The sequence below is a fragment of the Salmo salar genome, chromosome 04, assembly GCF_965601325.2.
Source record: "Salmo salar chromosome 04, fSalSal1, whole genome shotgun sequence".
In the NCBI taxonomy this organism is placed as follows: domain Eukaryota; kingdom Metazoa; phylum Chordata; class Actinopteri; order Salmoniformes; family Salmonidae; genus Salmo; species Salmo salar.
In genome coordinates, this window is record NC_138294.1 from 78,185,893 (window position 1) to 78,203,290 (window position 17,398).

At 41.8% G+C, this 17,398-nt stretch overlaps 1 protein-coding gene across 5 annotated transcripts in view; it reads left to right on the top strand.

The window, feature by feature from the left end:
* The window catches only part of LOC106603798 (vasodilator-stimulated phosphoprotein), a 75,800-nt gene that overhangs the window by 22,823 nt on the left and 35,579 nt on the right, over nt 1-17,398 (top strand). For all 5 annotated transcript variants that reach the window (XR_014392218.1, XR_014392219.1, XM_045717304.2 and 2 more), the window contains exons 3-8: nt 2,931-3,111; nt 3,615-3,681; nt 12,748-13,066; nt 13,521-13,627; nt 13,809-13,857; nt 15,668-15,698. Coding sequence is in view for 3 of the 5 variants with exons in the window: in XM_045717304.2 (XP_045573260.1) it covers nt 2,931-3,111; nt 3,615-3,681; nt 12,748-13,066; nt 13,521-13,627; nt 13,809-13,857; nt 15,668-15,698 (754 nt within the window). In the remaining 2 variants the exon portion in view is untranslated. The remainder of the gene's footprint in view (nt 1-2,930; nt 3,112-3,614; nt 3,682-12,747; nt 13,067-13,520; nt 13,628-13,808; nt 13,858-15,667; nt 15,699-17,398) is intronic.

Here is a 17,398-nt window from a genome sequence, read left to right on the forward strand (position 1 = left end):
ATCTCATCTCAGTACCTAATGGCAGTCAGGCTACCTCTGGCGAGCACATGGAGGGCTGTGCGGTCCCCCAAAGAAATGCCACACCATGACTGACCCACCGCCAAACCGGTCATGCTGGAGGATGTTGCAGGCAGCAGAACGTTCTCCACGGCGTCTCCAGACTCTGTCACGTCTGTCACGTGCTCAGTGTGAACCTGCTTTCATCTGTGAAGAGCACCGGGTGCCAGTGGCGAATTTGTCAATCTTGGCGTTCTCTGGCAAATGCCAAATGTCCTGCACGGTGTTGGGCTGTAAGCACAACCCCCATCTGTGGACATCGGGCCCTCATACCACCCTCATGGAGTCTGTTTCTGACCGTTTGAGCAGACACATGCACATTTGTGGCCTGCTGGAGGTCATTTTGCAGGGCTCTGGCAGTGCTCCTCCTGCTTCTCCTTGCACAAAGGCGGAGGTAGCGGTCCTGCTGCTGGGTTGTTGCCCTCCTACGGCCTCCTCCACGTCTCCTGATGTACTGGCCTGTCTCCTGATAGCGCCTCCATGCTCTGGACACTACGCTGACAGACACAGCAAACCTTCTTGCCACAGCTCGCATTGATGTGCCATCCTGGATGAGCTGCACTACCTGAGCCACTTGTCTGGGTTGTAGACTCCGTCTCATGCTACCACTAGAGTGAAAGCACCGCCAGCATTCAAAAGTGACCAAAACATCAGCCAGGAAGCATAGGAACTGAGAAGTGGTCTGTGGTCTCCACCTGCAGAACCACTCCTTTATTGGTCTATTCCATTTGCACAACAGCATGTGAAATTTATTGTCAATCAGTGTTGCTTCTTAAGTGGACAGTTTGATTTCACAGAAGTGTGATTGACTTGGAGTTACATTGTGTTGTTTAAGTGTTCCCTTTATTTTTTTGAGCAGTGTATTTATTCTAAGCATATTCTAAAACTTAACCATAACCATTGAGTTAATGGCTAACCTTAAGAATTTGGAGTTAATGCCTAAACTTAACCTTAAACACTTAGAATAACTTAACGTTTGGAACAACTTAGAAATATGACGTTTGTGAAACATGGATGAATCTAATACTGACGTGAGACTGACCTGTTTGGATAGGGCACACAAGTACTGTGATATGGTCATGGCTGCAAGAAAATGTTTTTTTAGGGGGGGTGGTAATAAAGGTCTAGTTCACTAATTTCGGGGGATTTAAATAATATATTTTTTATTATTTATTAGCGCTTTATCAGGGGATTCTGCAGCACCCCTCCTCCGACTGCTATGGGTACAGTGTTACCACAAATTAGGAAAAAACAACTTGTTGCCATCTCTGTGATTTTAAGAATAGGATAATGCAGTTTTGACATCTCCCCGTGGATTTGTACACATATTTCGCCATAATCTAATCAATACAGTGGCTTGTGAAAGTATTCACCCCCCATTGACATTTTTCCTATTTTGTTGCCTTACAACCTAGAATTAAAATAGATTTTTGGGGGGTTTGTATCATTTGATTTACACAACATACCTACCACTTTGAAGATGCAAAATATTTTTTCTTGTGAAACAAACAAGAAATAAGGGGGGAAAAAAGAACTTGAGCGTGCATAACTATTCACCCTCCCAAAGTCAATACTTTGTAGAGCCACCTTTTGCAGCAATTACTGCAAGTCTCTATGAACTTGGCACATCTAACTACTGGGATTGTTGCCCATTCTTCAAGGCAAAACTGCTCCAGCTCCTTCAAGTTGGATGGGTTCCGTTGGTGTAGAGCGATCTTTAAGTCATACCACAGATTATCAATTGGACTGAGGTCTGGGCTTTGACTAGGCCATTCCAAGACATTTAAATGTTTCCCCTTAAACCACTTGTGTTGCTTTAGCAGTATGCTTAGGGTCATTTTCTTGCTGGAAGGTGAACCTCTGTCCCAGTCTGAAATCTCTGGAAGACTGAAACAGGTTTCCCTCAAGAATTTCCCTGTATTTAACGCCATCCATCATTCCTTCAGTTCTTACCAGTTTCCCAGCCCCTGCCGATGGAAAAACATCCCCACAGCATGATGCTGCCACCACCATGCTTCACTGTGGGGATGGTGTTCTCAGAGTGATGAGAGGTATTGGGTTTGCGCCAGACATGGTGTTTTCCTTGATGTCCAAAAAGCAACATTTTAGTCTCATCTAACCAGAGAACCTTCTTCCATATGTTTTGGAGAAGTATGTGGGAGACTCCCCAAACTTTGTCCCTGACCTGTTTGGAGAGCTCCTTGGGCTTCATGTGCCACTTGCTTGGTGGTGCCCCATGCTTAGTGGTGTTTCAGACTCTGGGGCTATATATATATATATATATATATATGTATGTATGTATGGGTGTGTGTGTGTGTGTGTGTGTGTGTGTGTATATATATGTGTATGAGATCATGTGACACTTAGATTGCACACAGGTGGACTTTATTTAACTAATTACGTGACTTCTGAAGGTAATTGGTTGCACCAGATCTTATTTAGGGGCTTCATAGCAAAGGGAGTGAATCCATATGCATGCACCACTTTTCCGTTTTTCATTTTTTTGAATTTTTTGAAACAAGTTCTTCTTTTTTCATTTTACTTCACAAATTTGGACTATTTTGTGGATGTCCATTACAAGAAATCCAAATAAAAATCTATTTAAATTACAGGTTGTAATGCAACAAAATAGGAAAAATGCCAAGGGGGATAAATCATTTTGTAAGGCACTGACTGTAGCACTAGTTGAGCATGAAGGGATACAAGGATTAAACAATTTTGAAATGCAAGGTACAAATACAATCTAGGTTCTCTCTCCAGTGTTTACTTATCTACACATGCTATATTCCACACACACATTCTCTCAGTGAACGCATACTCTCATTCCACTCATAGTTTCTCATTGTCTTTTACTTCCTGCCTGACACTCCCAGGTGGTGATCAACTGTCCAATCATCAAGGGGCTGAAGTACAATCAGGCCACAACCAACTTCCACCAGTGGCGGGACGCCCGGCAGGTGTGGGGGCTGAACTTCGGCAGCAAGGAGGACGCCACCCTCTTTGCCAACGGCATGATGCATGCCCTGGAGGTGCTGAGTGCTCTCGGCGACTCGGGTATGAACCATAATATAGGACAAAAATACCATGCATACCAAAAATATATATCGAAAAATAAATGAACGTGAAAAGCATTTTGTTTATTCACTGTGAATTTTAAATAAATTGAACGGAAGGTCGCTCGCCTGTTATTTCTTTCTTGCTGCAATCAGTGATCTGGAATCCGCAGTAGGGGAAACGGCACCACTGTCCACCTCACCACCATTGTTATTGTGTTTTTTGTTTTTGTCGAAGTGGAGGTGAGGAGCGTCGCGCAACGTGATTTTTTTTTTTTACAGGGATGTCAGAGGAGGGAAAACAGTATTTGTTGTCTGCAGCCACTTCTTCTAATATCGCAAACGAATGTGGCTGTTTCACCATTAAGGATTCCAGCCTTTACCTAACACCATTGGATAGATTTTGTCAGAAAGGGAGAAGGGAAAGATGCATTTTTTAAGTATTTAAACTGGACCGCTAAAATACACATTACTCACTCACTCGTTGTCTGTTTCTATCCTCAGGATACTCCTCTCTCCCTCGCCCTGTCCAGAATGGACCCTCCCCAGAGGAGCTGGAGCAGCAAAGGAGGTATCGGTCACATGATTTTAAGGTTTCTTCAGGTGCTGAGTAGTACAGCACCAAAGATAAGTTCTCTATAGCTCCTGGTTAATAATGTTCCTGTTGCATACCAACTTACCCACATCTTCATATTGGTTGTGCACAATTATTAGTAAAACACACTCTCTACCTTCCAACTTCACACATTTTGTATGTCTAAAACACCCTGGGCCTCCCGAGTGGAGCAGTGGTCTAAGGCACTGCATCGCAGACCCATGAGGCGGCACACAATTGGCCCAGCGTCGTCTGGGTTAGGGGAGTGTTTGGCTGGCTGGGATGTCCTTGTCCCATTGCGTTCTAGCGACTCCTTGTCATTGCCAGGCGCATGCACGCTAACTTCGGTCACCAGCTGTACGGTGTTTCCTCCGACACATTGGTGCAGATGACTTCCGGGTTAAGTGAGCAATGTGTCAAGGAGCAGTGTGGCTTAGCGAGGTCGTGTTTCAGAGGCCGTGTAGCGAAATGCTTGTGTTTCTAGCTCCAACAGTGCAGTAATATCTAACAATTTCACAACAATACACACAAATCTAAGTAAAGGAATGGAATTAAGAATATATACACTACCGTTCAAGTTTGGGTTCACTTAGAAATGTCCTTGTTTTCCATGAAAACATACATGAATTTAGTTGCAAAGTGAATAGGAAATATAGTCAATGTTAAATTATAAATAATACATTTAAATAATAATTGTCTCCTTCAAACTTCACTTTCATCAAAGAATCCTCCATTTGCAGCAATTACAGCCTTGCAGAACTTTGGCATTCTAGTTGTCAATTTGTTGAGGTAATCTGAAGAGATTTCACCCCATGCTTCCTGATGCACCTCCCACAAGTTAGATTGGCTTGATGGGCACTTGTTACGTACCATACGGTCAAGCTGCTCCCACAACAGCTCAATAGGGTTGAGATCCGGTGACTGTGCTGGCCCCTCCATTATAGACAGAATACCAGCTGACTGCTTCTTCCCTAAATAGTTATTGCATAGTTTGGAGCTATGCTTTGGGTCATTGTCCTGTTGTAGGAGGAAATTGGCTCCAATTAAGCGCTGTCCACAAGGCATGGCATGGCATTGCAAAATGGAGTGATAGCCTTCCTTCTTCAAGATCCCTTTTACTCTGTACAAATCTCCCACTTTACCACCACCAAAGCACCCCAGACCATCACATTGCCTCCACCATGCTTGACAGATTGCGTGAAGCATTCCTCCAGCATCTTTTCATTTTTTTCTGCATCTCACAAATGTTGTTCTTTGTGATCCGAACACCTCAAACTTAGATTTGTCTGGCCATAACACTTTTTTCCAATCTTGCTCTGTCCAGTGTCTGTGTTCTTTTGTCCATCTTAATCTTCTCTTTTTATTGGCCAGTCTGAGATATGGCTTTTTCTTTGCAACTCTGCCTAGAAGGCCAACATCCTGCAGTCGCCTCTTCACTGTTGACATTGAGACTGGTGTTTTGTCGGTACTATTTAATGAAGCTTCCAGTTGAGGACTTGTGAGGCGTCTGTTTCTCAAACTAGACACTAATGTACTTGTCCTCTTGTTCAGTTGTTCACCGGGGCCTCCCACTCTTTCTATTCTGGTTAGAGCCAGTTTGCGCTCTTCTGTGAAGGGAGTAGTACACAGCATTGTACAAGATCTTCAGTTTCTTGGCAGTTTCTCACATGGAATAGCCTTCATTTCTCAGAACAAGAATAGACTGACGAGTTTCAGAAGAAAGTTATTTGTTTCTGGCCGTTTTGAGCCTGTAATCGAACCCACAAATGCTGATGCTCCAGATACTCAACTAGTCTAAAGGACAGTTTTATTGCTTCTTTAATTAACACAACCGTTTTCAGCTGTACTTAACTTGGATTAGCTAACACCACATGACATTGGAACACAGGTTGCTGATGGTTGCTGATAATGGGCCTCTGTACGCCTATGTAGATAAATATCTCTCCGGGAAGAAGGGCGGGAGTGTATGTTTTATGATTAACTACTCATGGTGTGATTGTGATAACATACAGACACTCAAGTCCTTTTGATCACCCAACCTAGAATACCACACAATGAAATGCTGACCGAATTACCTCCCTATACAGCTGTGTATATTCCCCCCTCAAGCCGATACCACGACGAACCTCAAAGAACTTCACTTGACTTTATACAAACTGGAAACCACATAGCCTGAGGCCGCATTTATTGTAACTGGGGATTTTAACAAAGCAAATTTGAGGAAAACTCTACCGACATATTGACTGCAGTACTCGCACTGCTAAAACACAACCACTGCTACTCCAACTTCCGGGATGCCCTCAAGGGCCTCCCCTGCCCTCCCTTTGGCAAATCTAATCACGACTCCATTTTGCTCCTCCCCTCCCATAGGCAGAAACTCAAACAGGAAGTACCTGTGCTAAGTACAATTCAACGCTGGTCTGACCAATCGGAATCCACGCTTCAAGATTGTTTTGTTTACATGGACTGCTGTTTCCAGCTACAATAGTAATTTACAACATTAACAATGTCTACACTGTATTCTGATAAATTTGATGTTATTTTAATGAACAAAACATCTGCTTTTCTTTCAAAAACAAGGACATTTCTAAGTGACCCCAAACGGTTGTGCAAATTTATGAATGAGCAATGTCAGAGCGGCATAGACTAAGATACAGTAGAATAGAATACAGTATATACATATGAGATGAGTTATGTAAACATTATTAAAGTGATTTCAAGTTGTCATATATATGCAGCAGCCTCTAATGTGCTAGTGATGGCTATTTAGCAGTCTGATGGCCTTGAGATAAAAGCTGTTTTTCAGTCTCTCGGTCCCAGCTTTGATGCACCTGTACTGACCTCGCCTTCTGGATGATAGCGGGGTGAACAGGCAGTGGCTTGGGTGGTTGCTGTCCTTGGTGATCTTTTTGGCCTTCTTGTGACATCGGGTGCTGTAGGTGTCCTGGAGGGCAGGTAGTTTGACCCCGGGGATTTGTCTGGCAGACCGCACCACTCTCTGGAGAGCCCTGCGGTTGCAGGCGGTGTAGTTGACGTACCAGGCGGTGATACTGCCCGACAGGATGCTCTCAATTGTGCATCTGTAAAAGTTTGTGAGGGTTTACGTGCCAAGCCAAATTTCATCAGCCTCCTGAGGTTGAAGAGGCGCTGTTGTGCCTTCTTCACCACACTGTCTGTGTGGGTGGACCACTTCAGCTTGTCAGTGACATGTACCCCAAAGAACTTGAAGCTGTCCACCTTCTCCACTTCTGTCCCATCGATGTGGATAGGGGGGTGCTCACTCTGCTGTTTCCTGAAGTCCACGATCATCTCCTTTGTTTTGTTGACGTTGAGTGAGAGGTTGTTTTCCTGGCTCCACACTCCCAGAGCCCTCACCTCCTCCATGTAGGTTGTTGGTAATCAAGCCTACTACTGTTGTGTCGTCTGCAAACTTGATGATTGAGTTGGAGGCGTGCGTGGCCACGTAGTCATGGGTGAACAGGGAGTACAGGAGAGGGCTGAGCACGTACCCTTGTGGGGCCCCAGTGTTGAGGATCAGCGAGGTGGTGTTGTTTCCTACCTTCACCTCCTGGTGGTGGTCCGTCAGGAAGTCCAGGACCCAGTTGCACAGGGTGGGGTTCAGACCCAGGGCCTCAAGCTTAATGATGAGCTTGGAGGGTACTATGGTGTTGAATGCTGAGCTATAGTCAATGAACATCATTCTTACATGCATACAGTTGAAGTCAGAAGTTTACATACACTTAGGTTGGAGTCATTAAAACTCATTTTTCAACCATTCCACACATTTCTTGTTAACAAACTATAGTTTTGGCAAGTCAGTTAGGACATCTACTTTGTGCATGACACAAGTAATTTTTCCAACAATTGTTTACAGACAGATTATTTCACTTATAATTCACTATCTCAATTCCAGTGGGTCAGAAGTTAACATACACTAAGTTGACTGTGCCTTTAAATAGCTTGGAAAATTCCAGAAAATGATGTCATGGCTTTAGAAGCTTCTGATAGGCTAATTGACATCATTTGAGTCAATTGGAGGTGTACCTGTGGATGTATTTCAAGGCCTACCTTCAAACTCAGTGCCTCTTTGCTTGACATCATGGGAAAATCAAAAGAAATCAACCAAGACCTCAGAAAGAAAATTGTAGATCTCTACAAGTCTGGTTCATCCTTGGGAGCAATTTCCAAATGCCTGAAGGTACCACGTTCATCTGTACAAACAATAATACGCAAGTATAAACACCATGGGACCACGCAGCTGTCATACCGCTCAGGAAGGAGACACCTTCTGTCTCCTAGATGTACGTACTTTGGTGCGAAAAGTGCAAACGAATCCCAGAGCAACAGCAAAGGACCTTGTGAAGATTTATATCGTGCATCCCTACTCACAACCATTTTAAATGTGTCTGCATCCACACTGCGTTTGCACAACTAAACAATTGACTTGAGTTTCGGTTGTTTACTTTCACACGCTGTCCATATGCGTTCCATGGGGGTTGCGCTTTATCACTGAAGGGATAGTGTTGAAGCCATTTAAAATGTATTCAAATGTGTTCGAAACATGTCTCTACAGTGCATTCAGAAAGTATGTTACACTACAGCCTTATTCTATAATGTATTAAATTGTTTTTTTCCTCATCAATCTACACACACTACCCCATAGTGACAAAGCAAAAACAGGTTTTTAGAAATGTTTGCAATTTTTTTTTAAACTGATATCACATATAGTACCAGTCAAAAGTTTGGACAGACCTACTCATTCAAGGGTTTTCTTTATTTTTACTGTTTTCTATAATGTAGAATAATAGTGAAGACATCAACACTATGAAATAACACACGGAATCGTGTAGTAACCACACATTTGTTTACATCCCTGTTACTGAGCATTTCTCCTTTGCCAAGATAATCCATCAACCTGACAGCTATGGCATATCAAGAAGCTGATTAAACAGCATAATCATTACACAGGTGCACTTTGTGCTGGAGACAATAAAAGGCTCCAGCAGTTTTGTCACACAACACAATGCCACAGATGTCTCAAGGTTTGAGGGAGCGTGCAATTCGCATACTCTCTGCAGGAATGTCCACCAGAGCAATTGTCAGAGTATTGAATGTTAATTTCTGTACTATAAGCCAACTCCAACGTTGTTTTAGGGAATTTGACTGTATGTCCAACCGGCCTCACAGCCGCAGACCACGTTTATGGTATCAAGTGGGCAAGCGGTTTGCTAATGTCAACGTTGTGAGTAGAGTGCCCCATGGTGGCGGTGGGGTTATGATATGGGCATGCATAAGCTACGGACAACGAGCACAAGTGCCTTTTATCTATGGCAATTTCAATACACAGAGATACCGTGATGAGATCCTGAGGCCTATTGTTGTGCCAATCATCCAGCAACTTCGCACAGCCATTGAAGAGGAGTGGGACAACATTCCAGAGGCTGCAATCAACAGCCTGATCAACTCTATGTGAAGGAGATGTGTCTCGCTGCATGAGCAAATGGTGGTCACACCAGATTCTGCCTTGTTTTCTGATCCATGACCCTACTTTTTTCTCATTTTTTTTCACTAGAGCGAGATGAGCAAAGTAAAGACCCCGTCCCCCGTCAAACCCTTTACCCAGATTACACTAGGCCAATTGTGCGCTGCCCTTTGGGATTCCCCTTCACTGCCGGTTGTGACACAGCCTGGGATCGAACCCGGGTCTGTAGTGATGCCTCAAGCACTGCTTTGCAGTGATTTAGACGACTCGGGAAGCCCACTCTACTTAGCTATACATTTTTTTTATCTGTGACCAACAGATGCATATCTGTATTCCCAGTCATGTGAAATCCATTGATTAGCGCCTAATGAATTTATTTAAATTAACCGATTTTAATTTCCTTATATGAACTGTAACTCAGTAAAATCTTTGAAATTCTTCCATGTTGCATTTATAATTCTGTTCAGTATATTAACATGATTTTTTGGGGACAGTCATTCCGTACAACAGAAATAAAGTATTTCATTTCCTTGTTTACCACAGCAAATTTAGTGGCAATGTAGCCTACCCTACACATTTTATGAATGGTGTGTATATATATTCAAAAAAAATTAAATGTATGTAATTAATGATTTGAATTATCTTAATAATGACATGGCCATTTCTGGTCAAGCGAGGAAAAATAAATATTCCATAACTGTAGGCTACACATTTGACATTTTAAACTAAATCATGATAGTGTTTTGTAGGCTTTTTTTGGGGGGGGATTTAATGAATTATTGCCAAATAGTTACAACTGAAATAAAGTATTTCCTTGTGTACCACGGGAATCTATTGTGGCAATTTATCCTACACATTTTATGAATAAACTCATGTTGGTGCAGCCAGCCTCTTATACATTTTTTCGTTTCCAATTAATGTAATCCATTAATTACAAGTTGTATTTAAAAAGTATCTTAATTTCTTACCAAGACCTGGGCGGATATCCCTGCACTGTCCATATTTGAAATGTTTAACTAAACCAAGTCAATCGTGATGGGTTATATAAACTGTGTTCGAATACCCATATTAACATACTGTATACTACATACTTAATGAGTATATACTATTAGTTTAGAGTACAGTAAACGAACGGTATCCTTTCAGTTGAGCGTACTATTGCTTTGCCTGTCTACCAGAAGTTGATGCTGTTGCTATGCAACCTCTTGCTAGCTTGTTAGCATAACATAGCTAGACATTTTATGATTTTAGGTGTGTTCATAAATTCAATCTGGAGTTCCAGAGTGCACAAATCCAGAGCATTGTCAGATTGTCCGTTCGTAAATTCAGAGTGTTTCGCTTTCGGAGCATATACTGGACGCTCTGGCCGAGGAGTAGGGTTGATTCGAGTTGATTCGAGTTTTCTGACCTCACAACGGTAGTCAAGCTCCCAAGCTAACTGGCTAACGTTGGCTAGCTTGCTAGCTACTTCCAGACACAAATGAGAGAACACCTCACACTGACCATTTTACTTGCCCTAGCAGAGCTGGTTAGGCAGTTTTCATGTTATCCAGAGCGTTGATGACTAGCTGTGCTGCTGGCAACAATTTAATTACGCTTGTTTTTGCCAACGTTTACTGAAACTGGCCATATTCAAATATTCAACGGGTGTTGAGTGTTCGTAAATCCATCAGTTTTTCTGCGCTCTGGCACACTCAGACGAGTGCTCTGAAATCGGAGTAGATAGCCAGAATTAACAATGTCCATTGAGAACTCACAACGACTATACCCCCTAAGAATAACGTGAATAATCAAATCAATAAATGCTGGGTAGTTAGTTAGCATATACTGCCTGGCAAGTTTGCTGTATTAGTAGCCAACTAACGTTGGTTAGGGCGGTAACTAGCTAACATACCGGTACATACCGTAATGCTATGCGGTTCCTAAGGATAGCGTAGCTAACAAATTGTCAGGCAACATAACGTGTAACTTAACTTATTTGAAAAGTCATTACTTTCTTACATTGCTCAACATTTTCTTAACATTTGTCATAATTAATTAAAGGACTTCGGCTGCATATTTTCCGCCATTTTCTTAAAATCTGAAAACGTTGTGAAGCCAAGCCCATTATCTGAAGAATTGCATTATGGGCCCTAAAAGTACGAAAATAGTGTCCACTGCTTGTATACTTCGTATTTTGCTGAATTTAGTACGACATCCTGGAACTTTTGGCATACTAACTATATTTACGTCACAAATAGTACTGTTAGTGCGGTCAGTAGAAGTATTCAAAAACCGCTATAATCTATATTTTTTTAGAAATGAAAATGTAGTCTAAAGCTTTTTCAAATAGCACACACATACTCAGTATATGGATGAAGTATAGGCCTACTACTCCCATATTCTTAAAATAAGTATTTTACATGCATCAGCCTAAATTTCCAATTCCCCTGATAGGTTGATAACTCATTGGGGGTGGGAATAAAGATTCTAGACAATAGCTTCAGCTGTCTGGTATCAACAGAAGATCAGCTTAATCACTGGTTTATTCTTGTGGGTTTTTCGTTTTAGTGAAGCTTATTTTAGCATGCTGGTGCATGTAATCTCCCTTCAGCATTTGTTTTCTTAAAATGATACAAACACGGTGCTCCATGACAAGTTCTGTGTCTTCGTTGCAATTCACCTATTATGACTGTCACTGACACCTAACGCAGTCCGGTTCTGTGTGGCTCAGTTGGTAGAGCATGGGCGCTGGGTTCAATTTCCTAATGTTAGTGGCTTTGTATGAAAGTGTCTGCTAAATGGCATTCATTACTCTAACCTACCATACTGTATACACACTCTAATCTACAGTACCACCTGGACTATTTACATTAACACCCCCCCTTTATTTTTCCACTGCTGCTACTCGCTGTTTATTATAGTCACTTTTTACCCCAGCCTACATGTACAAACTAACCTGTACCCCCGCACATTGACTCGGTACCGGTACCCCCTGTATATAGCCTTGTTATTATGTAATTTTATTGTTACTTTACATTTTTTGCATTTTATTTAGTAAATATTTTCTTAACTCTATTTCTTGAACTGCGTTGTTGGTTAAGGACTTGTAAGTAAGCATTTCACAGTAAGGTCTTCACCTGTTGTATTCGGTGCGTGTGACAAATATAATTTGATTTAACACACTATAATCTACAGTACCACACACTAAGTTATAATAGTGATCTTACATTGTACATGGGTGGTATAGTGTGTAGATGATGCAAATATAATGTGTAGATAATATGCAATCATGAGTCTTTCATTTTTTGTGTATGCGTGTACACACCTTTGTGTGCCTGTTTATACAGATGTAGGATCTTAATATGATAACCCTGTTGCAGGAGAACTTTCTGAAGTTCCATTTTGAAATTTCAGGCTTGATTTTCCCATACGAAAAATGTACGTTATCATTCGCATTTCCTGTTGCTGCTGGATTTTTGTCCTGCTGTAGCAAACTGGCTCAAATTAAAAGATCCTACATCTCTATGTGTGTGAACATTAACTGATAGAAAGAACTCTCTGTGTCTCTCCCCTCGTAGAATGGAGCTGCAGAGGCAGGAGCAGCAGGAGAGAGAGAGACAGGCTGCAGCCATCCCTCCTACAGCCCCACCCGCCCCACATGCCCCTCCCTCAGCCCCCGGTGGGCCCCCACCTCCCCCAGGCCCACCACCACCCCCAGGCCCCCCACCTGCTGGCCCTCCACCCCCACCTGGCCCCCCACCACCCCCTGGGTCCGGGGCCCCACCTGCCCCACCTCTGCCAGGAGGAGCAGGAGGAGGGGGGGATGGAGGGGGTCTCGGTGGTGCCGGTGGACTAGCTGCTGCCCTGGCAGGAGCCAAACTACGCAAGTCCGCCAAGGTGAGACCAGTGTCAGACGTTTTCCAGGTAGTCTTCATTGCAGTCATGCTGTTCATATGACCAGATCTGACGAGGCCTGGAGAAGTATTTAACGTCTCAAGAACCACACCAATATCATATAGAAAATCGTCTTTGAATTGTGCAGGCATCGCACCTTCAAAAAAGACAAGGAACGCATCTCTTTTACTCCATATTCCATTGTTGATGCATGTTGAAAATTCAGTGAGTCGAACACCTTGTTGATTCAGTGAGTCGAACAACTTTAAATGCATCTTTCCTTCCACCCTTTTCTTGAGGTAATCCCTGGTCTTTAAGTGAGTGGATATGCTGTAGGTGAAGACATGCTTTCCACCGTTCTCAAATCTTTAGTGTCAGATTAGTAATTTCTTCAAGGAAGGTAGGAAAGAAGGGTGCATTTTTAAAATATTGAAACAGAGCCTGTCTCTCTCTGTAGGAGGATAGTGGTGCGGCGGCACTTCCTACATCGGGGGGAGGAGGAGGAGGAGGAGGTGGTGGGGGAGGAAATCTGATGGGGGAGATGAGTGCCATCCTGGCCCGACGGTGAGCCACTGCCTCAGTCTTTGTTAAATGTGGGGCTGGACGAGTGTGTGTGTGTGTGTGTGTGGTGTGTGTGTGTGTGTGTGTGTGTGTGTGTGTGTGTGACGTTAACGATTATATGACTGTGCGTGTGTGTGATTGCTGAGGCTTAGACCTCGTCTTCATTGTGTGTCTTTGTATGCAGGAAGAAAATGTCAGATAATCCAGGCGCAAAGAAGGATGAGCCAAGCAATGTAAGTCTCCTGTCAATGATCTTTGTAGAGACAACAATCCTCCTCTCATAAATCCTTAAAGAGATTCTCCGGTAATTGCGTACTACATCACGTATGAGCACCACGTTATTACTCTCTGTCTCTGCTGTGTCAACTGAACCTTTGGGTCAGCCCAGTAACTTCATTGGATTACGCTGGGCAGACCTCTTGCTAGCTGTCACTCAAATGCAAGTGGCTGAAGCTCATAGGCTGGAACTCGAATTCCTAGGGGGCTGGCCCACGTGGGGGAAAGGTAATGAAAATGGCCCAGCACAGCTTCAACAAAAGTCTCTTTCAAACTAGGGATTTCGTGGCTGATTGAGGTAAACAGTAATTCCGCTCATAGATTATATATGTATGAACTAGACATTGGAAGAGAAGGATACCCGCACAGCGTCAAAAAATGTTTTAAATCCAAAACTGAGGCTTGAATGCAAACTAGACCTTGACACATCCAGCCCAAAGTGGGAGGTTTAAAAAACGTAGGCTAATGCGATTAGAATGAGGTTGTAAGTAACAAGAAAATGTCCCAGGACATAGACATATTTGATATTGGCAGAAGCTTAAATTCTTGTTAATCTAACTGCACTGTTCAATTTACAGTAGCTATTACAGTGAAATAATACCATGCTATTGTTTGAGGAGAGTGCATAGTTTTGAACATAAAAAGTTATTAATAAACAAATTAGGCACATTTGGGCGGTCTTGATACAAAATTTTGAACAGAAATGCAATGGTTCATTGAATCAGTCCAAAACATTGCACATACACTGCTGCCACCGAGTGGCCAAAATCGAAATTGCACCTGGGCTGGAATAATACATCATGGCCTTTCTCTTGCATTTCAAAGATGATGGTACAAAAAATGACAAAAAAACGTTTTTTTTTGTATTATCTTTTACCAGATAAATTGTGTTATATTCTCGTACATTCCTTTAATATTTCCACACATTTAAGTGTTTCCTTTCAAATGGTACCAACAATATGCATATCCTTGCTTCAGTGCCTGAGCAACAGGCAGTTAGATTTGGGTATGTCATTTTAGGTCAAAAATCTTATTTTTTTAAAGGGGCGGATCCTTAAGAGGTTTATGCAGTGGTGGAAAAAGTACCCAATTGTCATACCCTAGTAAAAGTAAAGATAATTTATCTTGAGTTATTTTTTATTAAGGTAAGTCACCCAGTAAAATTCTACTTCAGTAAAAGTCTAAAAGTAGTTGGTTTAAAATATACTTAAGTATCAAAAGTAAATGTAATTACTAAAATATGCTTAAGTATCAAAAGTAAAAGTATAAATCATTTCAAATTCCTTATATTAAGCAAACCAGACGGAACCATTTTCTTAACTTTTTATTTTTATTTTTACGGATAGCCAAAGGCACACTCCAACACTCAGACATAATTTACAAACGAAGCATGTGTGTGTGTAGTGAGTCGACCAGATCAGAGGCACTAGGGATGACCAGGGATGTTCTGTTGATAAGTGTGTGAATTGGACTTTTTCCTGTCCTGCTAAGTATTCAAAATGTAACAAGTACTTTTGGGTGTCAAGAAAATATACTTTTTACTCCATAGATTTTCCTTAAGGAATTAAGTGAAGTAAAAGTAGTCAAAGATATATAAATAGTAAAGTACAGATAACCCCCAAAAAATATTTTTGTACTTTACACCACTGCTTTTAAGAATGTGTGTGTGTGTCTGTGTAAGCTGCAAGTCAAGTCACACTATGGTTAAAAACATATGTGCATAGTAAAGGGATGACACAATGTAATTTTGTTTCTCTGTGCTTTTAGGAAGACTCCTCAAAGTCCTCAGGCCAAGGTGGTGAGTAGCTCCACTGAAGTCTTCAGTCCATTCTTTTTCTGTTTGACTCAGCATGTACCTGGGAGCTGTTCCAGAAAGCAGGATCAATGAGTTGGCCCGCAATCTGTTTCAAAAATGTGTTGGCTGAATACATACATACATACATACATACATACATACATACATACATACATACATACATACATACATACATACATACATACATACATACATACATACATACAGTTGGAGTCGGAAGTTTACATACACTTAGGTTGGAGTCATTAAAACTCGTTTTTCAACCACTCCATACATTTCTTGTTAACCTCTCTGGGCTAGGTGGGACACTTGCGTCCCACCTACTCAACAGCCAGTGGAATCCCGTGGCGCGATATTCAAATACCTTAGAAATGCTATTACTTCAATTTCTCAAACATATGACTATTTTACAGCATTTTAAAGACAAGACTCTCGTTAATCTAACCACACTGTCCGATTTCAAAAAGGCTTTACAATGAAAGCAAAACATTAGATTATGTCAGCAGAGTACCCAGCCAGAAATAATGACACCCATTTTTCAAGCTAGCATATAATGTCACAAAAACCCAGAAGACAGCTAAATGCAGCACTAACCTTTGATGATCTTCATCAAATGACACACCTAGGACATTATGTTATACAATACATGCATGTTTTGTTCAATCAAGTTCATATTTATATCAAAAACCAGCTTTTTACATTAGCATGTGACGTTCAGAACTAGCATACCCCCCGCAAACTTCCGGGGAATTTACAAACAATTTACTAAATTACTCACGATAAACGTTCACAAAAAACATAACAATTATTTTAAGAATTATAGATACAGAACTCCTTTGTGCAATCGAGGTTTCCGATTTTAAAATAGCTTTTCGGTGAAAGCACATTTTGCAATATTCTCAGTAGATAGCCCAGCCATCACGGCTAGCCATTTAGACACCCACCAAGTTTAGCCCTGACCAAAGTCAGATTTACTATTACAAAAGTTTGATTACCTTTGTTGTCTTCGTCAGAATGCATTCCCAGGACTGCTACTTCAATAACAAATGTTGGTTTGGTCCAAAATAATCCATCGTTATATCCAAATAGCGGCGTTTTGTTAGTGCGTTCCAGACACTATCCGAAATGGTAAATTAGGGTCACGAGCATGGCGCAATTCGTGACAAAAAAATTCTAAATATTCCATTACCGTACTTCGAAGCATGTCAACCGCTGTTTAAAATCCATTTTTATGCCATTTTTCTCGTAAAAAAAACGATAATATTCCGACCGGGAATCTCCGTTTAGGTAAACAGAGGAAAGAAAACAAAGCATTCGGTCGACGCAGGCACGCGCCTGAGTCTCACAGTACTGTAACCAGCCACTACCCAAACGCGCTACTTTTTTTCAGCCAGAGCCTGCAAAGCCACGATTCAGCTTTTTGACGCCTTCTGAGAGACCATGTGAGCCGTAGGAAGTGTCACGTAACAGCAGAGATCCTTTGTAATGGATAGAGATGGCAAAGAAGGCCAAGAAATGGTCAGACAGGGTACTTCCTGTACAGAATCTTCTCAGGTTTTGACCTGCCATTTGAGTTCTGTTATACTCACAGACACCATTCAAACAGTTTTAGAAACTTTGGAGTGTTTTCTATCCAAAGCCAATAATTATATGCATATTCTAGTTACTGGGCAGGAGTAGTA